This window comes from Mauremys reevesii, linkage group 2 (assembly GCF_016161935.1).
Source record: "Mauremys reevesii isolate NIE-2019 linkage group 2, ASM1616193v1, whole genome shotgun sequence".
Taxonomy (NCBI): Eukaryota; Metazoa; Chordata; order Testudines; family Geoemydidae; genus Mauremys; species Mauremys reevesii.
In genome coordinates, this window is record NC_052624.1 from 262,416,369 (window position 1) to 262,439,017 (window position 22,649).

The 22,649-nt window shown below is 43.2% G+C and overlaps 1 protein-coding gene across 1 annotated transcript in view; it reads right to left on the reverse strand.

Moving 5' to 3' along the window:
• Positions 1 to 294: 294 nt before the first annotated feature.
• Positions 295 to 22,649, reverse strand: part of EXT1 (exostosin glycosyltransferase 1) — a 244,929-nt gene continuing 222,574 nt past the window's right edge. The window contains exons 4-11 of the mRNA XM_039526472.1: positions 20,567 to 20,686; positions 16,661 to 16,793; positions 14,103 to 14,221; positions 13,281 to 13,376; positions 9,354 to 9,443; positions 5,094 to 5,254; positions 3,782 to 3,953; positions 295 to 789 (exon numbers count right to left, since the gene is read on the reverse strand). Coding sequence (XP_039382406.1) covers positions 604 to 789; positions 3,782 to 3,953; positions 5,094 to 5,254; positions 9,354 to 9,443; positions 13,281 to 13,376; positions 14,103 to 14,221; positions 16,661 to 16,793; positions 20,567 to 20,686 — 1,077 coding nt within the window. The 3' untranslated portion in view covers positions 295 to 603. The remainder of the gene's footprint in view (positions 790 to 3,781; positions 3,954 to 5,093; positions 5,255 to 9,353; positions 9,444 to 13,280; positions 13,377 to 14,102; positions 14,222 to 16,660; positions 16,794 to 20,566; positions 20,687 to 22,649) is intronic.

Genomic DNA, 22,649 nt, shown 5'->3' on the forward strand with positions numbered 1-22,649 from the left:
GTAGAATGGTTGATACATTTACTGTCATTGACTTGAGCAGTGAAAGAGAAAATTAAAAAACTAAAACCAAAAAAGGCATTAAGTGAAACAGTGTTCAATTTCTGTCCTGTTTGTGCTTGACTTTTTTTTTTTGAAACTGCTGTATTTTCTACCTGTGAGAGCTGAACTTTTAATTTTGCAATTTTCATTCAGTTTTCCCTGCAATGATAGTAAAACGCTTGTAAGAAAGCAATGGCAGCTTCGAATGCTTGTAAGGAAGGAATGGCAACTTGGAAATATTCACACCCAACACCATTTTGATTAAAGAAAGAACTCTGTTTTTAATAGTTGTGGGTTTTTTTGATCATTAAAAAAGTTTTAACCTGCATAGCAATCATTTCAAAAATAATTATTTAATGTTCCATAATGAAACTGTACACAACCTAGTCTTGAACGATAGAAGCCTGTGAGGTGGTTTGAAGCAGTCCAGCACAATGATTCCTTGGAGCCACATAACTCTGCTTTCCACTTGCATGTGTTTTTGTCCTCGTTACAGTCTGGCTCCAAGTGTCCGTGGATCTGCACTGGGCATGGAGAACAGTTCAGGCCCCTCAGCAGGGCTCCTCAAAGTCGTTCAATGTCTCGATATTTCTTCCTCAGGATGGAGACCTGATCTTTAAAGAGGACAGGGTCAAGCCTCATCTGAGAATGGATCAGCGGCATATAGCCAAACCAGCTGGCGAAAGTGTTCATGCAGCTCTGCCGCTGGGCAAAATGATCTGGGTCAGCCCAGCGGGAAGCCCTGGAAGTCTGAATGGAGAGAAAGGAAATGCTAAGTCATCGTGTCAACAACGCTGTGTAAATGGCAGGAGACTAGGTGTTACCATGGCTGTGCTGTGAGGTGATCTCAGCACCTCATCACCTGGCTCCAAAACCTCAACATAGGGCTGAAATTTGGTAAGAAATACATATTTGGTAGTTATATTTCAAGCCACATGGATCAAATTCTGACCTTAGTAACAGCTGGACAACTTATTATTTGTATTACAGTGGTGCCTAGGAGCCTGAGTCATGGACCAGGACCCACTGTGCCAGGTGCTGTACAAACAGAAGAGAAAGACAGTCTCTGCCCCAAGGGGCTTACATTCTAAGTGTAAGGCAAGAGACAACAGATGGAGATAGACAGATGAGGGAGTACAAGGAAATAATGAAACAATATTGGTCAACATGATAAGCAGGGCATGCCTTTGCCTCTGTGACTTTTAAAAGTCTTTTGGTTTATGATGATCATTAGGCTTGTTTAGATCAGAAATACCTCGGGATAAATCCCCTGAAATACGTCAAGGCATTATTCTAGAATCTCTCTATTTCAACCCAATTCCCAGATTATTTTTCATAGTGGATAATAAAATATTACTCCCCCGCAAAAGGCCAAGCCACTGGGGGTGCAAATGTCAGAGCTAATTGTGCAACCCTCAAGCTATATTCTAACACATGTCAACAGTGGGCACACATGGCAGCTTGACTAGCCAGAGCGCTCACGTAAGAGCTTCAAAATAGCCCAAGGGCCCCCCAACTAATGGCTCAGGTACCACTGAGGTCTATGAGAGTTGGAGGAGGCCATAAAACGCCTAATTCTGGGAGCTGACGTTGGAGTCAATTTGAGTGGAGAATTTGAGCATCTCACAGGACCGAGCCCTAAGAAATGAACACTGTAACACCATTATAGGTGTCGGGTCAAAAATTCATTTTGAGGGCCCAGTCCTGCATCCCATATGCATGAGTAATTCCACTGAGTTCGTGAGTCCAGTGGAACTTCTTTATGCAAAAAACTCACTCAGGTGTGTAAGTGTCAGCATGATCAAGGCTTTAGAATATTGCCTACAAATAAATGGGCACTGCAGGTGCACAGACAACACAGCATGGTGGATGGAGCCAGCACAATACACGTTGATAGAGAGAAAATAAACTGAAATCACAGAAGTGATTACATTCCATCAGGTCACACTAATAATATAGCACTTTTCAAAATTAGTATGAAAGCCACATTTCATATTTACCTAAAATACTAACACCCTTATTTTCAGAGGTTCTGAGGTTCATTCACAACTCCCATTAAGGTCCATAGCAGCTATGGGTACTCAGCACCTCTGAAAAATCAGGCCCTAAAAGCTTTGAAGGAGTTGTTATTCTCTATTTGGAAAATAATGCACCTCACCGTATGTAGGAACCCACTCAATCCAAAACAATTCTTTGAAACAGACTGTAAGTGCTCAGAAAGTGCCATTAAAATCTATTTTGTGCCATTTCTCATATGTTTGCATGACACTTTAAAAAAAAATTGCAGGACAAACAAAAGTAAACAGCAGAAACTCAAAGTGTGTTCATTAAATGTTAAAACAGTGATAGAGTCAGGAAAACTGGCTAGTTTAACTCCAACAGTAGGTTATAATGTGTACTAATCCCAGACACTTGATTATATGTAATCACAACAGGGCAGGCTAGGAAAAGTGTGCTGGAGGATTATAGAAGACACCCAGCCATTAGCATTGAATTTCCATATGACTATTAATTGGTGTCACAACCTTAAGGTTCTGTTATGTTAATTTTTTATTTGTCTTTTCAAGGGATTATGAACATGGACCATTCAGTTTGTTTTAGGAAGACAACTGTAGTTCATTTTTCACTTACATCACCATCTCCTGCAAAGGCAAGCCTGTGTGTAGTCTGAACTGAAGAGCCAAAGTACAGCTCTGTGGATAGCAGGAGGTACCTTATGAATGGTGCAGATGGAGGCATTTTGGCCATGTCAGGCCCTCTTCTGGGTGCTTCACTGAACACACCAACCAGTGGTGTCTGTGGCATCAGAGCACTGAATTGTTAGTACTATCAATTGGAGCCATGGTTATGCCCTCATCCAACTCCCATCTTTCTCTTTGGTGTGCAATACTGGTCTCCTTTCTTCCCTCCAACACAGTAGCAGCACTGGCCATGGGCTGCCTCCTGCACAGATATGCAGGGGGCACTCCGTGTCCTCTACTCCCATGACTCACTTATGCAAGGCAAGAACAATAGAACGCCATGCTTGCAAAGTTTCTGAGTTATAAAAGGTATTATTTTCAGGGGGCAGGATCCTTAACTAGTAGCTGGAAAAGGCAAATCTGCTCACTGCGAAAACGAATTCTAAAATAAAAAATTTGCCTAGGAACTACAGAGGCTATTGATCATATTGTGTCAGCAGCGAGACAAATATAACAGCATGTGGATGGTTCTTCCTTATCTCCTTAACGAAGCAACTTGAAATAAACATTTGAAAACAACAAATTACATCTGTTGTGACCCAGTTTAAGAACACTGCTCCAGTCACATTGAGAATGCGATATTATTTTTAAATAGCATAGAGATTGCTCTGTACATTACATTCATTAATAATCATTAAAAAAAAAACTTTTAGAATGGCACAATAGGCTTGCATTAGAAAATTCTCTTAAATGAAATTCAGCTGTCATGGAATCCATTGCATGAGTTTTACATCACCATGAATAAATAAAACAATATGGGAAAACGAGGGAGAGGACGTTGCATTCCACAGGCAGATATTTACCATCTCTATTGTTGGATTTTCCTTTGGTTCATTAAAAATGTTCCCAGCTCCATTTATGATTTTATCAAACAAGAAATCATAAAAATTGAGCAGAATTTCATTCAGCCCAGAGGTCTCCTACAAAACGTGTCTGGTTTGGAAGCGAAAAGTGATTTTACCAAGATGACTCAACAGATCAAACATGCTCAAAATACATACCTGCCCCATCATGGTCTCCTTATACTGTTTTTTCTGTGTTACTTTGATTGGAGGCAGTTTTGTCACAGCAGACACCAAAAAATTCATTAGAATGTCCTCACAATTGGCCAGTTGGTCCACCATATTCTTCAGGCTGGCAGGCAGGTAATGAGTGTACAGGTAGTGATAATATCTAGAAAGCCAACAACAGGGGCATTAATGCAAGTCTTTGCCTTACTGGGGCATACGGATGCCACAGGATTTCAATCCCAGTTGAGGCCCTAACTCACAGTGTACCCATGGACACATCATGGGTCCTTTGTTGCCTCATCAAACCACAAAAGTGGGGAGGAAAAAGCAGGATGATACGATGAACTAAGCTATTAGGGATACAAAAATTAAAAACTCCACTGGGCCTTTCACAATTAGTGAGAGAGAGAGATAGGGTTGACTTTAAATCTTGAGCAAGATAATGCAAGACTAGAATTCGGACTAGCCCACGTGCATTGTCGTAGCCAAGGTGGGTAACTGTGAGGAAGAGCATGTGGAAGCAAGAAAAGTTGGAGAGAAAATGGAATATGGCCTAATAAGGCCTTCACAAGTGCAGTTCAGATGATTCTTTTGTGGACCTAAATAAATCTAGATCCCTCTTTAACTGGTGCCTACTTCCTCCTTTGTGGGGAGTGGATCAGATACAGCAGTATAAATTTGACTTCATTAAAGGCTAAGAGAGGCCTCCTATCTACCCTTGCTCTACTGAAGTGGTAATAATGTGAATTCTCTCCATTATACTGTGCCCGAACTTCAAGGGGTCACTGCACTAAAGATTCAAGAGTGGCTGGAAGAGTTAACAGATCTACCGGGCATGGCAGTCAGCTACCACAAACCCATAGTCAGTCTGGCAGCAACCTTCACTCCTCTGCACTATAGGACATTTGGCACAAGAGTTTAATAAATTTGGGGCTTCTTTGAAGTGCATAATTCCTGATGTTAAAAAGAGCAGTCAGACTGCCTCAAAATACAAGTGACTTCAAAAGAGATCCAGGGAACACAGTTATGATTACCAGATCCTCAGAGTCAAACTGGGAATTTAAATCATTGCCCTATAAACAGAGGAGAGCTTCATCCAATCTCTACCTTCGTTTCCAATAGGATTCCCCCACCCCCGTTTTTTCTGGAGGGGAGACAAGAGTTCCTTTATTGGGGGGAGGGAATGATAAGATTTTCATTCCTCCTTTTGGTCAGGAACAATTTGTTCACCACCTTTAATAAAATAAATAAATAAATAAAATGAAATAATAATAATAAAGACAGAGATGCTTTGCTTTCTTACTTGTGGTAAATAGCAGCTCCTGTCAAGACCATGGAATAGTCATTAGTCCATTTGGATGTATAGCCCCATCTCTCCTTAGTATTATCCCAAAAGTGACTGCGAGCAGGGTACCCTACAATCCTCTCCGGAAAACTCTGCCATACTGTAAAGGCAAAATCCACCTGCAGGCAAAGACACATGCCAAATGAATAATCAAACTGTTTCAGTAATTGTCAACAAAACAAAATATTATCTTGCCACTAATTCATAATTCAAAAGCTTGGAACTGTTGCAAAACATTAATTCGGTGTATTCATCAGTAAATTAAAGCGATTGCTTGACATTTTGCCCTATAATTATGCACATTTTAATTTTTTCTGTTAAAGGAAGTCTTGAGCACTGCAGCATTACATTAACATTTTGCAGATATGCCCTTTACAATTCAAGCCTTTTCAAATTGAATCGTATGTGTGTGCATTTATACTTCTATGCCAGGGATGGTCAAACTTACTGACCCTCCGAGCCGCATGCAACAACCTTCAGAAGTTCGAGAGCCGGGGTGCCACTGCCGGGACTTCAGCCCTGCCGCAAGGTGTTGGGGTTAGGGGCTTCTGCCCTGAAAAGTCGGGGGGGTGAGGGGTGGGAAGGTCTCGGGGCTTCAGACCTGTGGGAGGCTTCAGCCCCAAGACCCCCTTCCCTGCTGCCATAAGTGCTGGAACTAGGAGCTGAAGTGGTTTCAGTTATATACAGGGTTTACAGTTTGGTTTAATGGCTCTCAGCACCCCCACTATAAAAATTATTCCAGCGCCCCTGCCTGCTGGGCAGAAGCTCCTAGCCCCACCATGCTGCTGCAGGGCAGAAGCCTCAAGCTCCCCCAAACAATCTGGTAGGCCGAGAATGGAGAGGGCGTAGAGGGCTTCAGGAACTGCACTTTAACTGTAAAAGAGCCGCATGCAGTTCATGAGCCACAGATTGGCCACCCTGTTCTATGCCATAGCATATCCCCTCATCCTGCACCTTTGAGCATCTCAACTATACTCTGTGCACGAATTCAACGTTATCAACCCGAAGCATTTTAAAATCATACATCAGGTCCTCCAAAAACAATAAGACTCGCTCAAAAATCATTTTTTAAAAATAAATATGGGGTTCTATCTATTTTCCTTCTGGTTTTTCTGCTTTTAGGATATAGTTGGGTCACGTTTTTAAGTTTCTCTTTGCAGACAGGAGGGGCAAAAACTTTCTAAAAATAGATGAGATTCTCATGTGGTTAACATGACTCCAGGAGCTGGGGCCTTATGAAAAATACTTTATCAGCAGCCTCATGATAAAATAGTGAGCGCTGGCAACACTGCTAATTTCTCTTTAAATATTCCAGCCTCTGAGCACAAAAAAAAAAAAAAAAAAAAAAAAAAAGGGTTGCAGGAGGTCAGGAAGCCCATCAAGAAGAAGAAAGGGAACAAAAGCCAGCTATAAATACCCGGGCCAAAAGCATGCAAAGCTACTGAGAGCCACACCTCAATTCCACACTAAAACCATTAATCCGCACTGATGCCTGAAGTTCAACCTAGACTCTGACAAAACTTTGCTCAAAAAACCTCCCAAAGAACCTTTCAACAAAACATGACCAGAGTTTCAGGTTTGTGGTGTTAAGGAGTCACACATATTTCAGCTTTAATACAGTAACACTTCTGTTAGAATAGTTACATTTCCTTGTAATTATTGCCAGAGCTTTTTCATTTGCAAATTGGTGTGTGAAAGAGAAGAGTCACAAACGTATTGGAACATGCAGTTAGAGGCATATTCTATTAATCCGAGTTGTTTGAAGGAACTTGAACCAAATGGAAAGCCAATGCAGCTAAAGTCGTTAATTCTTGTGATAATGATTTGGATGAGATCTGAACTAACACATCAAAGAACTAAAGTTGACCTTAAGGACCTTTCCTGTAAAACCAGACATCTGTTTTCTTTAGATGAGTTTGAGAATTTCAGGTTAAGAAAAATAAGAATAAACCATCTACATCTATAAATACCTACTACTAATAGTAACCCAGCTAATGTCCTCACTCATGTATTATTTAAATATCTGTCCTTGTAATGGAAAGACGCTTTAAAACAAGCTGAGCTCCCTAGGAGAAGACGAGCCACAGTTTATCCCCTTAAAACACGCCTCGTCCTAGATAATTTTAAGCAGCATTACCACTCAGCTGATCAGCGGGAAAAGCAACCAGTCACTTCAATCCCTGTATCATTTCCAACCCATACTGATTTCTAATTGCTTCCCATATAAATATCCCTCCAAGCAGCACTTTTGGGCTGCTACCCTTGGAAATGAAAACAATAGAAATTAGGCTTCATTTCATTAAGAATGAGAAACCTTTATTAACACTAGAACTGAGCAAAGAGTGGAAAACGTGTCTGGTGATTATTCATTCACACTTGAAATGTCAGCTTGACCGTGCTTGTGAATTTTTTGTTTGCTTTCCCTAGGATGAAAGCTTGGGAAAAGTGGATTTTAAGTACAAATGTTAGCTGAAAGGGAATTCTGAACTCAACAATTCAACTACGTTTGAAATGCAGTTTAGGTTTATTTACATAAGCCATCCAACCAGGGAACAGAAGCAATATCAAGGCCCCGATCCTGAAAAGAAAACCAGGCAGTAAACTTCTGCCCCCACGTGCAGTCCCACTAAAGTGAATGGGGCTCTACCTAGGCTCAGTGGCCTGCCTACATATTTCCCATTGCAGGACGGGGGCCCAACTGACATATGGCGCTAACACACAGACACATGCACTATTTTGAATATTTGCAGCAAATTATTCAGAGCAGTGAAAATGCTGCGAAGAAATTAACAAATCGTTTCACAAAACAAGCAAACATTAAAATTCTGCCACCTCTTTAACATAAAAAGCGGCCAAACTCAGTGAAAAACTGTTGCACATTATTTGCTTTGCGTAACCCAAAAAAGGTGCAATTACCACTAAAATGGGTGTGTGTGGTGGAGGGAAGTGATGGGAATAACAAAGTGGGCTGCTGTAGTACCTTGCAGGAGACTCTGGGTAAAATCCTGGCCCCAAACAAAATCAGAGTTTTGCCATTGACTTCAACAGGGCTAGGATTTCACCTTGTCTTGAACAAAAATCTTGAGCCGCGGGCCAGTGCAAGGAGTCTTCCTTGGAGAACACTGGACTTTGTCCATGTTATCTCACAAAGCGGCGTTCTTCCCGTTCTGGCAGGAATGGCCCAGGTGTGGCCTGAGAGCCAATGCTGCCCTCTTCTACAATACAGAGTGAAGCACATGGGGACTACAGTGGACCTCCCCATGGATCAGCTGAAGGGCTGAATGCTGGGACTAGTAGTTCCACACTGGCAAGGAGACTCTCTGAGGTAAATTATGTGTAGTCTTAGGGCTTACAGCAAGCTGCCAATGCAGCACTCAGTCTGGCAAAACTTGGGCATCCCTGCCCTAACGTAAACCGTAATGGCGTCATCTAAAGAGCTAGGAGTATTGACAATAGTAAGAGCAGCACTGTGAGGGAAAGTGGGGAGAAAGAAATGGTTCTGGATGTGATGAAAGGGGGGTAAAGAATAGAAGACTGAAAAGAAAATCAAGTCTCCAAGCTTTTCAATAGCCAACATTAATAATGTATTTCCGATATATTGTACTTCTATATAAACAGTCATTAGTCTCCTCTGTGGTTTTCAGGACAAGCTTCCAGAAATCAATACTCATCCCATTTGTAAAAATTGGTTTTCTACAGAATCTTTCCTTTCTCCGCTTTTTTTTTTTTAGTGCAATCTTGCTCCAGGCACAAATGCTGGAATGTCTCAACCATCATGTATCTCCAGCTCTATGGTACAGAGATACAGTTAGTGCATGTGTAGAGGAGAAAAATCAAAACACTTGTACCCAGGCAGAAATACTGTCTTTGAAGCAGAAATAATGTGCCATCATTGAAGCTAATGTGTAGAAAGGGAGGAACCACGATCAGCACAGTGGAAATATAATGCTAAAACAGACTGCTGTTACCTGTCCACATCTACCTATTTTACTAAAATGATAAAGAGGGGAAGAACCACATGCTAATGATGACAATTAACCATGAAAAAATCCTCTCCTGCTGGCAGGTGGCGGCAAGATTTTTGAGACAAATGCAATACATTAAACTTGGGGTGCGAGTGGGAAATATTATAAGACACGCTCTGGCAAACAGGTCGTAAGAAGAAGGGTGCACATCAGGCTGGAAAAGCCGCAGAGATTTCAAGAGGATGGGTCTTACCTCGGTGGTTGAAAGCACGGTGTCCTCGTCAAGGCTTAGCACAGCATCTGTGACTATGTTGTCATAAGGTAGGAAGCGACTGCTCATAACCTGTGGTTTTCAAAAAGAGAGGGGAGAGGGAAATCACTTGAGACACTTATTTCCAAGAGAAGGGGAAAATAACCCTTCTGCATATGCTGTTTTACTCTTCATTCTTATTTCATCCGTGGCACATCGTACATCTTTATCTGATAGGAAGGATTTCTCAGCTCAAGGGTGAAAGGCTGTCATTTTCCATCAGCCCAGCAGTCAGCTTATACCTTGTACCTGAGGAATTAATTTCTGAGCAGATCTGTCTCTCTTGAGCAGGCTGCCTTCCTCCAAAGCCCAAACTATAAGTGCATCTGCTGAGAATTAGACAGATGTAGGGTTCTTCATGGCTGACACCTGTCTGGCAGTTAGAGTTGTCCATCACCTCCCCCTCTCCCTCTTCCACCCCCTCCCCCCACTCCACTGTGGGAGAATAATATAAAATGAAGTGCTCAGAGAGACCTTGCACCTTTGACAGGGCCATTCGGTTGGCAAGCTAATGACCCCACCTTGCATCCCAGGCCTTGTCTACACACACAAGTTGTACTGATTTAACTGTATAGTTATAGTATAGTTGAAGTGGTACAGCCCTCCATGTGTGGATGCAATTATACTGGTATAAAAGTGTTTATACAGGTATAGCTATTCCTGTATGGGAAGGAGAATAAGCTATAGAGGTAACAAGGCATTTTTATACAGGTATAACTGCATCCACAGTAGGCATTATACTGGTATAAAATTAGTGTGTAGACCACGTTTTTTATGCTAACCTGGGAAATGCTTCAGTGTAATGGGAATTAGATGTGAGAGGGGGGAAAAAGAAGATGACAATAAAAAAGGGGAATCTATTTAGGTAATTTTTGGTCTGCATTACCAGTGGGATCTACGCTTTTTTTGAGTAATGAAAAATGGATATAAGAACACTACACAGGCATTCTCTCCTCCTGCCCCCTCCTTTTCCAGCCTGTAGGAACAATTGCTTTATTAGTTTATAGATTGTGTGTGTGTGTGTGTATGTGAGAGAGAGAGAGAGAGACTGGATATATTGTATGCGCCTGTGACAAAGTTCCTCCTCTACCTTGCGGGTCCTGTGCTTATTGGAGGATTTGCTCGCCTCAGAGATTCACCATGTGGGTCAAGAAACAGCTCAGAGACCTTCCCCTCTGGTAGAAGCCACAGTCCAGGTCAATTCCTCCTGTGTCTGATCAGGAGTTGGGAGGTTTGGGGGGAACCCGGGCCCGCCCTCTTCTCCAGGTTCCAGCCCAGGGCCCTTTGGACTGCTGCTGTCTAGAGTGCCTCCTGTAACAGCTGCGTGACAGCTACAACTCCCTGAGCTACTTCCCCATGGCCTCCTCCCAACACCTTCTTTATCCTCACCACAGGACCTTTCTCCTGGTGTCTGATAATGCTTGTACTCCTCAGTCCTCCAGCAATATGTCTTCTCACGCTCAGCTCCTAGTGCCTCTTGCTCCCAGCTACTCGCATGTACACTACAAACTGAAGTGAGGTCCTTTTTAACTCAGGTGCCCTGATTAGCCAGCCTATCCTAATTGATTCTAGCAGTTTCTTCTTAATTGGCTCCAGGTGTCCTAATTAGCCTGCCTGCCCTAGTTGGTTCCAGCAAGTTCCTGCTTGTTCTGGAACTGCCCCTGTTACCTTACCCTGGGAAAAGGGATCTACTTAATCTGGGATTAATATATCTGCCTTCTAACACTCTCCTGTAGCCATCTGGCCTGACCCGTCACAGTGCCTAACTCTAACAGATACCCGCCGGGCCTGTCTCTTTATTATACTTTGGCAACACTTGTACAGCTTGTCATGCCAATAAAGCATTAATGAATCGCACTGTGTGTGAAGAAATCATCGAATGAAAACTAGGATGAAGAGACGAGTTTTGCAATTAGCTCTGAAAGCACATAGTGAGCTCATGTGGAAGTGAGTTCCACAGTCCTGGGCTAGTTCCTGTGAAAGTTCGGTCTTCTACACAACTGTCATTGTTCGGGTGGAACTTAGCTGTCATGTGAGGTCTGACTGTGGAGGAAGGGACAGTCTGGTAGGTAGCCATAGTTATTCCCGTTCAAACTTGGCTCTGTGTTCAACGGGAAACCAGTACAGAAAGTAAAAGAGATAAGATTGGTTTCTGTAGAGGATTTCTAATTGGCACTAATCTATGAAGAAAAATAATTCAGTCAGGAGGCAAGAAAACAATCCCATGCAATTAAACACTTACACTGTTCTTATAGTGAAAGAACAGAAGTAGAAGTCAGGAAATCAAAGTTCTGTTCCTGCCTCCTTTACCTGCCTACTATGTGAGCTTGGACTAGCCATTCATTTTTATCTGTATCCAAGTTGTGCCATCTGTAAAATGGGTGCAATAATGCATCTCTGTTTCACAGTAGCGTTATGAGGCTTAAAGTGCTTTGGGATCCTTGGACAGAAGGCCCTAGAGAAATGCCAACTATGAAAAGTAAGGCCTTTGTTAGATCTTTGGAGTACACTGAGCAGCTCAGCAAGACTTGTGAAAACAAACAGCTTTTCTGTTTCAAAAGCCATTTGGTACGTGATGTAATATTAGAAAGGAGAGACTGTCCACTATAAACACTCCTTTGGGGACTTGGGAGATCGGTTTGTAAATTAAACAGCTTCTTCATATGCTTAGAATTGGCCCAGGCGGTCTCCCCATACCCCTCCTCCCAGCCCCAGGCAATTCACAAAGTATGAAAATAGAGGGGAAAAAAGCCCATAATGTTCGCAATGCTCAGAAATCCCCAAGCAGCAGCAGCAGCCTCTCTTAGCCATGCAGCAATTCTCTTGACCCTGTTTACATGTCCAGTGACTAAGACAGAACTATTAGCTGTCAGCTTAGCGGTGCCCTGACTTTCCTCTTGTTAAGCCTACTGGGGAAAAGAGCGAAGACAAGGTGTAAAAACTCACAATAGGATTTTACAGCCAAAGCAGCTAAAACATCACACTGTGAATTCGGGGGGGGAGGGGGGGAGGAAGGAGGAGAAAGATGATAAAAATCACAGTCTGGCCCAACTCAGATGCCTCAGCTCTGACTTCCAGCATTGGCATTAGAGAGAGATGATGAAGAATGGGCCTGATTCTCTACTCCATGCCAATGCACTGGGTGTATCATTGGCACGAGTGCAAAGCAGGCAAAAAATGCCACTAATTTCACTTGGTAGCATTTTACCCCCCACTTTGCACTCGCGCCAATGACTACGCATAGGGGAGGGCAACAGAGTACCTGGCCCAATGGCAGAATTTTTTCTCTCCCCTTTTGCTGTCTTCTCTTGACTAGTCAAACTGTGTTTGGATCCCACTGGGTCCCCAGGCTGTGCACATCTCCCCACCCTCTCCTTGTGAGCACCTTAATGTCCTTGCTGAGAGCTAGACAAGCCATAAAAGCAGCTCTTTCTCACAAGCCGGTGGAGAACACACTTGCCAATTTCTCGGGGAGCCTAATTTCCAAATCTGAACACAGATGAAGGGTCCTCAAATCCTGCGTCAGAACACTCAGACTAGCATTTGGGTGCATTATTAATTTAATGCTCCTGCCTGCTCACAGGCATGCAAGATTAGCACCTCCTCTCTAGGTGGTCACATTTGCCACTCTCAGACTCGCAGTATTGACTGCCCCCTTGATCAATAGCTGACATGTGATGAAAGGACAAACTTCATGCACTGAACGTTCATTAGAACGAGGAGTCTGCAATCACATTGGTACAAAAGGCAGAGGTAAAGGAAGGGGCATCGCCCACCTGGTCACCATAAAACATTTGCCAGCTGGAGAAGTAAGTACCCAGTCCCACTGCACCACACTTGCAATCTTTGACTGTTTTTCTCTCCACCTACCTTGCTCTCCCCTTCGATGACTATGACAGGCACAGGAGTGGCAGGCCAGCGGTGTTTGGCTGGGAGGGGTTTATCACAATTCCATAAAACAATGATCTGAAAGGAAGATTGACCTATGGTGTTAGACACACACGGGTACACTTACGTCTGTGGAGTTCAAGCCTAGAGGACCCTGAGCACCAAATGGATTCAGTTTAGGCATTTAAAAAAAGGTGACACGATCAAATTAAATATCCAGTTGGCATAAAAATAACATCCCCCAGCTACTCAGCCACCCTGACAATAAATCCTACATGCCCTCAGTCAAATACCATCTGAATAGAAAACCAGAGAGTATCTAGCCTTACTCAAAAGGGTGTCACTGGTTTACTTGGGCACCTGATAAAGTCTAAAGCACTCATGGACTCTTCGAAGCAGAAGGCAGTCTACTGCCTTCTTGAGATAGTATCACCAGGCAGCAAGGAGTCCAAATGCTGCTGAGATAAAGGGAGGTAAGGCCGTCAATAGGCCTACTGACCCTTTTGTTATTTACATCATACATATACTCTAGTCTTAAAGCACAGCTGTGATTTTACCTCTCTTCCCAAAATAAATCAGAGTTGTGATCACCCGTTTTCCACTTTTATTAAAGTTCAGAGTTTTTATTCCCCACACATGCTGGTTAAGGTCTCTGATGATAGCGATCTCAGAGACAATGAGGATCAAAGTTTAAAACAGGGAACTGGGAACGAGAAGGACTGACAAGTCCTGAAGTCAATGGGGTGCTTGTTTCTGTGATGGCTTTGGGTCAAAAGTGATTGACAGTGAAACATCAGGGCTCACCTGTGCACAGTACTGGGACTTGGCTACAGCAACCAGGAGTTTCAGCACAGGCTGAGACTGGGATACCAAGGGAGTTACCGCATGGATAACGGCAGTGAACTTGGAGGGGGGCTTGAGACCTGAAATGAAAAATGGATGCAAGTTGAATATAGACCAAGCTGCCTTGTGTAGTATAAATCAAAGAAGTCAGAGATGAAAAAAGACCATTTAAGAACAAAGGAAATGCCATGTTGGATCAGACCATCTCATCCAGGATCCTGTCGCTACAGTACCAGATTCTCTAGAAGAGCGCGCACTCCTTCTCATAAACTCCCCAGCTCTCTGAACGCTCTGTCTGTATTACAACCACTGCTTTTACATCGTTTCCTCTGATTCCCTCCTGGATGTCCTGCAATCTGGGTTTCTCCCCTTTTGCTCCACAGAAACTACCCTTGCCAAGTTCATCAGTTAAGTTCTCCTGGCCAAGTCTAAGGGCTTCTTCCCTCATCTTCATGGTTTCTGATTTCTCTGTTGTCACTGATATGACTTATCACCCCCTCCCCCTTGGACTGCCTGATAGATGCTGGCTTCTTGGTGCTCTCTTCCTGCCTCTCCAATAGCTCTGTCAGCATCTCCAATGGTGCTTCTTTCTCCCCTCTGTTTCAGCATCCCTCAGAGTCACGTCCTCTGTCCTCTCCTTTTTCCTCTAAATCCTACCCAAGGGCGACTTCATCCACACACAAAGCTTCAACGATCATCTCTGAGTTGATGACTAAACTATTCTGCCTGCCCGTTGAGGAACAATTCCCCTCCATCCATACTTGAGAGTCTGCAAGTTTCTGTGATAGATGTTTCCAGTCATCCTTCCACCAGCTCATATGCTGGTGGCATATGGTAGATCCTACCTGCTTCCTCCCTTCACTACTGCTGCAAATACCATTCTCCTCCACCTCACCCAGGCCCACAACCTTGGTGGCATGGTCATTTTTCTCCTCCCTAACTGGAAGTGTTGTTGAATCCTCTTAGTCTTCTTTCACAACAACTCAAACATCCACATTTTCCTTTTACAGTGTAACAGTGGTTCTCCAAGCAGCTTGTCTCTATGCTGCTGGCACCAGACTTGGAACCCTGGTAAGCAGTGACTGTTGAGGCTGCAGGCATGCTCCCTTGCAGAATTCAACATTCAGTCTTTGCCTAAAGGAGCCAGGGATCAAACTCTTCTCAGTTCCTCCCACTCAATCAGAACCCATACAGAGACTCTGAAGAAGCGAGGCTGGAGGGTGGGGAGGGTGGATCTATACTGACTATCAACTCAGAGAATTATTTGCGAATAACTTCTGTTGTCTCTGAGTATTGTCAAGCAGAGCTAAGCAACGAATGCAAACCAGTGTTGCCGTGAAGTTGCCAGCTACTGATCTGCAACATAATGATAACCAGAAAATGCAGGGAGGGCAGGGATTTGTTACAATATTCTCTGTAGGCTGCAGCTATTAGAGGGGTAACATCAGGGGCGGTTCTACCTTTTTGGCCGCCCCAAGCAGTCATGCGCGGGAGGCGCCCCGGAGCCGCGGGAGCAGCGGACCTCCCGTGGGCATGACTGCAGAGGGACCGCTGGTCCCGCGTGGCTCGGCTGGACCTCCCGCGGCTGCGGACGGTTCGCGGGTCCGGCGGCTCCGCTTGAGCTGCCGCAGTCATGCCTGCGGGAGGTCCAGCCGAGCCGCGGGACGAGCGCCCCCTCCGCAGTCATGCCTGCGGCAGGTCCACTTGTCCCGGGGCTCCGGTGGACCTCCCGCAGGCATGACTGCGGCAGGTCCGCCAGCCCAGCCTGCCGCCCCCTCCCCCCCCGGCAGCAGGGGACGGGCTGCTCCTCGGCTCCCAGCGGCAGGATGAGCTGGGGCCCCAGCCTTTTGCCGCCCCCTAGATTTTGCCGCCCTAGGCACCAGCTTCTTTTGCTGGTGCCTAGAGCCGCCCCTGGGTAACATGATATCCTGTACTTATGCAGGTCAGTCAATGACATTCCATCCAGCAGGGGGCAGTGTTTTGCAGCAGTGGTTCTTATCCAGGGGTAGGTGTACCTCTGGGGGTACACAGAGGTCTTCCAGGGGGTAATCAACTCATCAAGATATTTGCCTAGTTTTACAGCAGGCCATGTAAAACGCACTAGTGAAGTCAGTACAAACTAAAATTTCATAGACAATGACTTGTTTATACTGCTCTATATACTATACACTGAAAGGTAAGTACAATATTTATATTCCAATTGATTTATTTTATAAGTATATAGTAAAATGAGAAAGTAAACAATTTTTCAGTAATAGGGGCTGAGACACTTTTGTATTTTTAGGTCTGATTTTTAAGCAAGTAGTTTTTAGGTGAGGTGAAACTTGGGGTACGCAAGACAAATTAGACTCCTGAAAGGGGTACAGTAGTCTGGAAAGGTTGAAAGCCGCTGTTTTGGAGGACAGGATTAAACAAGAATACCACTGGATAGATACTGCTGGTGAGCCATTTACAACACACCATCCAGAAATCAACAATACCCCAATATGTGTGAGGTCCAGAAGCAAGGATTCACTCACCTAGATTAGCATAGTAGTAAGGAAAATCTCCCAGATATGAGGAATACTGTGGCAATACAAATAACCCTCCAGGATGTTTGTTCCATATTAAACTGTTACGTGATATGTGCTTAAATATTCTGTCCTGAATAATCTGGAAAATAAGAAAGGTAGTGATTTGTAAATAAGTTGTAATGGCCATCTTCAGCAACTCTGGCAGACTGCAATCACTACACATTTTCTTTTATTAAAAGCAGCGAGACACAAATCTTTTCTAAAGATGATACTGAACCTATACACTTGTGCACATTCTCAGCAGTTTGAGGCCTTGGATAACAGTATTCAAACTATCTCATTAGTTTCTGCGGACATAGGGATCTTGCAATTCATTAGATTCTGCATTTAAAGTGAAATATTTTTGCATCTAAAATCACTTGTCAGTTGCAAGCCTGATTAGTTCATTCTAGAGTTTACCATCCAGGGCTTACATAAAATAATTAGTCAAGAATGGAATTATAAAAGATGGGTGTTATTTTGAGATAATGAAAACTTTTAAATACACAAAGACAGACTTCCAAGCCGAACAGGCTGGGTTGATATTTTCCCCTTTATTTTATAACTGAGTTATTATGTGACAAAGTGACTAATTACATCAGATCCCATACGTATTTTACAGATAGCTGTCCACCACGGCGTGGTTCCGGACGTTCCCATTTCACCCAACGTGGAAATAAATTTGGGCAACTACTAGAGCAAGCTTTTTGGAGCAGGGAAAATATGTGTATCTTTGTAAGGGCCATTAGATGATCTAGTCTCACTTACTGTGTAACACAGTCCATAGAATAACATTAACAGTGCTATATGTTTGCGAAGGTAAAACTAATTCTATATACTCAAAGTGTATGCACACAAAATTTGAAAGCAAAGACCACATGTGTAGGAAGAGCTATTGATTGAGTTAGTTGTAGAGGTAAGGAGTCTCCAAGGGCATGAGGGTAATGTGACATTAGGGTGATACAGCATGTGAATGAAGGCTGTCCCAAATGGTCATTTCCTAAAATTTGTGATTACATGGGAAATGCACAGGAACAATCTTAACGTCAAACTAGCAGCATTTTTCACATGAGAATAGTGGACTCAAGACTGGGCCAGAGTTAGTTATGTTACACTATCAAGTGCATCTCTAGATATTTCTGTTAATAGATGTAAAGTTACATGCTTCAGCCACGGGGTGTTTTGTGTGGGAAGGTGGGGGATGGGTAGTGACTGCCTTCTCCCCTCCTTTAATTTATGCCACTGAATGTAGCAAGAAACTAGAAAATGAAGAGAGAAATTAAAAAATGTGCATCTTCTACCATCTGATGAAGAACTAGATGGAACTAGCTCCTTTGCGCCCTGCCCGGTTTTCTCAGAACTGATGCATAAACAGATAAGAAGTAGTCTGCAGGTTTAGATGATGAGTAGGTTTTCATAGACTGTACAATTTTCCACTGCTCTGGTAGCTGACAACGCTTCAGGGGAAACACACGGCTCACATTTGATGATCTTTCAATGTACACAGAGCAAAAAAGAGTTTCATCTTGAAACAAACTTCTGATGTCATGCAACATATGCAACCTTTATTGCATGTGAGGCATACAAGTCTCACCAATACTGTTACTCAGTAGGCTAGGAAGCCAACCTGTGGAATATCTCACATTTAACAGATGGCAGATTAATTTATGGCACTTCTGGCCAATAATCCTTGCAGTTTATAAGAATGGCGTGGAGAAAAGAAAACTCGAAGGAAAGGAAATAGAAAAGGATGAAAGGAATCCATGAAGAGCTAACCAATTAAAATACAAAAAGCATACGGTAATTTGCTAAATGTATTGCAGAGATTTCTAAATACCAGCAGCGGCTTTAGAGGCTCTCTGGTGATTATGGAACACAGGCAGTTTTATAATGAGGAGGTAAGGTACTCCGGCTGGATCTGTCCTGTCTACATGGAATATGTTGCTGGCACAATATTTCGGCCCCCACCTCCCAAAAATATTCTGTCGTATACAGGTACTTGTATTGACCTCATAGCTGTAGTGTCTAGGTGCCTTCCAGTAGTGCACTAAATGTCTGTCACATGTGGTTCATTCTCTCTCATTTCTCCTGTTCCCAGGGGAGAACTGTGTAAGCTGTGTAGGGCTGGTTTCTGTTTCTTAAATTTCTACGCTGCTCTGTGTTGCAATTGGAGAAGGGAGGTTGAAGAAGTGCCCCTTGCACTTGGAGCAGAAGATGAGTTTTGCGATAGTCCTCCCCTGAACCTCCATAGTGTCAGTCTGGCGCCCAGAGAAAGCTGTCATCTGCACAGCCAAGCTTTGCCCTCAAGGCACAAAGGTCCATGGCACTCCAGAGCCATGCAGTTATTCACCAAGGGTTTTGGTGACAATATGTGGGGCGGAGGCCATTGAACATCCTGAAGATAAGACCTTCAAGACTTTGAACTTGAGTTGATATTCTACAGGAAGCCAGTGTACAGAGCAGGGGACAGGTCTGATGTGCTCATGGTAGCCCGTGTTGCTGAGGAGACATGCTGCAGCATTCTATACCCTTTGAAATTTCCTAAGGACTGATGGCTTCATGCCCAGGCATATTGCATTGCTGTAGTTCAGACAGGAGGTGACTAAATGATATGTAGGATCATCAAGATATTGCAGTACTACAGCATTCTAGTTAGAGACTGAAAGTAACTACCAGAATAAATCCATTCCCTCTCCAACTATACGATTTACTCCCCCACATCAAATTTTAAGCAGAGGGTGCATCTGATCTTACCAACTTCCGACACCTAAATAAAAAACAACCTTTTTATTTTCTCTCTTTCTGAAAGGAAACAATTCAGGCTTTTCTAAGGATTGTTGGACTCTGGAATGAACACCTGAGCATGCATGTTATTTTCCACTGAACAGAATTACTATTAATTTGCATTCTCTACATAGAAGTGGTTCTGTGAGATTGCTTATCCTGGCTTCAAAAAACAAAAGGTCTGACATGCCCGACTTGTTTTCATTAAATTAAAACCTTGCAGCTCCTTCCCTGTTCTATCCTGAGAGTCTTCCTTGCTACTAAGCTCAAGCTTCTCAGCTGGTAGCTTCCTAAATCCTAGCTACAGGTGTTACTAACCATCCCCTAGTCAACTGACAACTATGGCCACATTATTGAAGATGTTTCAATTCAGCCCTAAAGTTGCACTTGAGGGACTTGGGGACAGATTCTGTAAACAAGACAAAGGGAGCTGGGGATACCCCAATTGCAGAAGAGATTGCAGTGAGTACAGAACCAGTGTATACCTCCTTCTCCACAACCCTCCCTGGGGTAAGGAGGAAGAATGGCTGGACTACAATGGGCTCTGGCTGTCCACAGCTGGACTGCTATGCATAATTTGGGCTCTCTTCTGTGTGTCACCTTCTATCTCCCCTTGGAAATGGACACATTTGATAAGTCTCAGGTGACTTAGAAGCAGCCACTTCCAGAACAAGAGACCTGTGAAAGGGCATCAAAATATTAAGGGGGAATGGGAGAAAAGGGGCTTTTAAATAATATTTTTTCCAAAATGAGTTCTAGTAAGGTCCTTTAAAGGATCACATTCACTATGTATAATAGGAATACTGATTCATCAGCCACAAAGCCTTGAGAAACTGTGATGGCACAAGACAACTTTTCCAATGTGTCGGATGGCTCCTATTTGTCACCATGTCAGTTTCCTTATGTGGATTCCAATAATGAAGAAAATATTTCCTTAGGGGAGAAAAGTTATCAAGCTGCTGAAGGCTTTTCAGGTGACCAATCACATGTCATGAAAGCCAAGGTCACACACAACAGCTCAGCACGGAGTGTGACAGACATATTAAGGAACATCTCTGCTCTGACTAATATCTGAGAATTGTTACTCACCTCTAGTGTGGTCAATACAATCTTCTCAACTGAAGAAAAATAAGCCTCCCACAAGAACTGTGTCTGCTGTCTAAGTGCTAGGATTTTATCCTGATGGATAGACCTGATTGTAGAAGGAATCTGTAATACAAGACGCACTACAATCAGATGGTGTGGAAAACAATGTAACCTGATAAAATAAATACATGCTTGAGAATCCCAAACTAGCATTCTCTGCTCCTACCCAGCAACACAGACTCAGTGTCAACCAGTACCCTCACCAGACACAGATATGTGAATTAGCAGCTAAAGAACAGTGACTGGAAAATGAATGAGCAGCACCTTTTGTGACCTTTGGTATTTGAGCCTATTGGCCAACGTTAGGATTAACTAGCAATTCTCCATTTTTTAAGGAAGTTGTTTCTATGGTAGCAAATGCTACTGTTTCCACTTCTGGAGCGGTGGAAAGTCACAGTGAGGAACTTTTTGGCAAATCCCTTGCGCACACAGCTTTTTGCAAACCACCAATTTAAAATACTAGTAGCTGCGGGTATTTAGAGTCCAACAATGATCTCCGTTCTGAAAGTATATTAAAGGGATCTGCGATTGCAGTCACCACTATGTGGCAACACAAATTCCCTGAAGAAACCATCACAGCATCTACAGCAAAGCCACCCCTTTGTGGAATATCATGGAGAGAAGAAAACATCTGCTATTTACAAGTTAAAAACAATGATATTTTTCATTGGACACATTGAGCAGCTTTAATTCTGGTAGAGCTTTCCTTATAAATGAAAAAATAAATCCTACCATCCTTCTTCCTGACAGAGAGTTGTCCTGCAAACCAGATCAGAAGGAGGGGGTGTGTGAACCCACATTCCCCACCCACTTTGGAGAGAGTCCAGCATCTGTACAGACTAGTATTTAGCTTCTTAAAAGCCTGATTCTCATTTGCACGTAGAGCTTGTCTACTCAGGGAAAAGGACTGGACTAGCTAGTGCAGAACAGCTAGAGGGGAATAGTATCAGAGGGGTAGCCGTGTTAGTCTGGATCTGTAAAAGCAGCAAAGAATCCTGTGGCACCTTATAGACTAACAGACGTTTTGGAGCATGAGCTTTCATGGGTGAATACCCACTTCGTCGGATGCTCCAAAACGTCTATTAGTCTATAAGGTGCCACAGGATTCTTTGCTGCTTTTAGAGGGGAATAGCTACTCCACATTAGCACCCCATGTGGACACTTATTCTGCATTGAGTTCCTTTGTGCAGTTTAGGTTTGTCCCCTCCAGAAGCAGATTAACCTAAATGGCAAAAAAAGTGGGGAGTTAGTGGGAAATAGCTATTGAATTCATACCCTGGCTATTTTGTACTAACTTTCCCATTAATTCTCCATGCAGACAAGCTCTAAGGTCTCCGTACTCACTGCTCTGGCCGTGTAAGAGGCCATCGGAGTGGGTGTAACTGTAATTTATTCCTACTTCAAGATCTCTTTACACTGTCAGAATGGTGTTAGCGGCCTAAGTGTAAATGAGAATCAGGCCCCTTCAGTGTAGTGTGGGTGTGTTCACTTCTTGTAGAAATGGGGAGTTATTTTGCTGTGGTACCTACTTCTAATTATTTCAAGTCGTCAGGTCTCCTCCTTCTCCTTCTCTTATTACTCACAAGCCTGTCATATATTTACTTTCAGGGCTAATTACACACAGGCACCAAAATTTGCATTATTCTAAGATAGCATTATCATTATCGTCCATCTAGTTATTAGATTAACCTAAACACCCACACCCCTAATACACACACCCCTATCTCTCTCCCTCTCTAACACACACACACCATGTAAAATATCCCCGATCAGAATACAATTATTCTTCATATAATGTTCTGAAAGAGTTTGATGGCAAAGATTATTGTGCAGTTTCATACACATCTGCAGGAAATTGTTCCATAAGAAACCTGCTCCAGAACAGGATTCAAAGTTTTAAGGTTTGATATGCACAGAGATTCAGGAAGGTTATGCAGATGTTATACAATTATTATTCTGTCTTGTTTGCATTCAGGTAGTGCCCACAACTCCCAAACAGGATCATGGCTCCACATTGTTAGGTGCT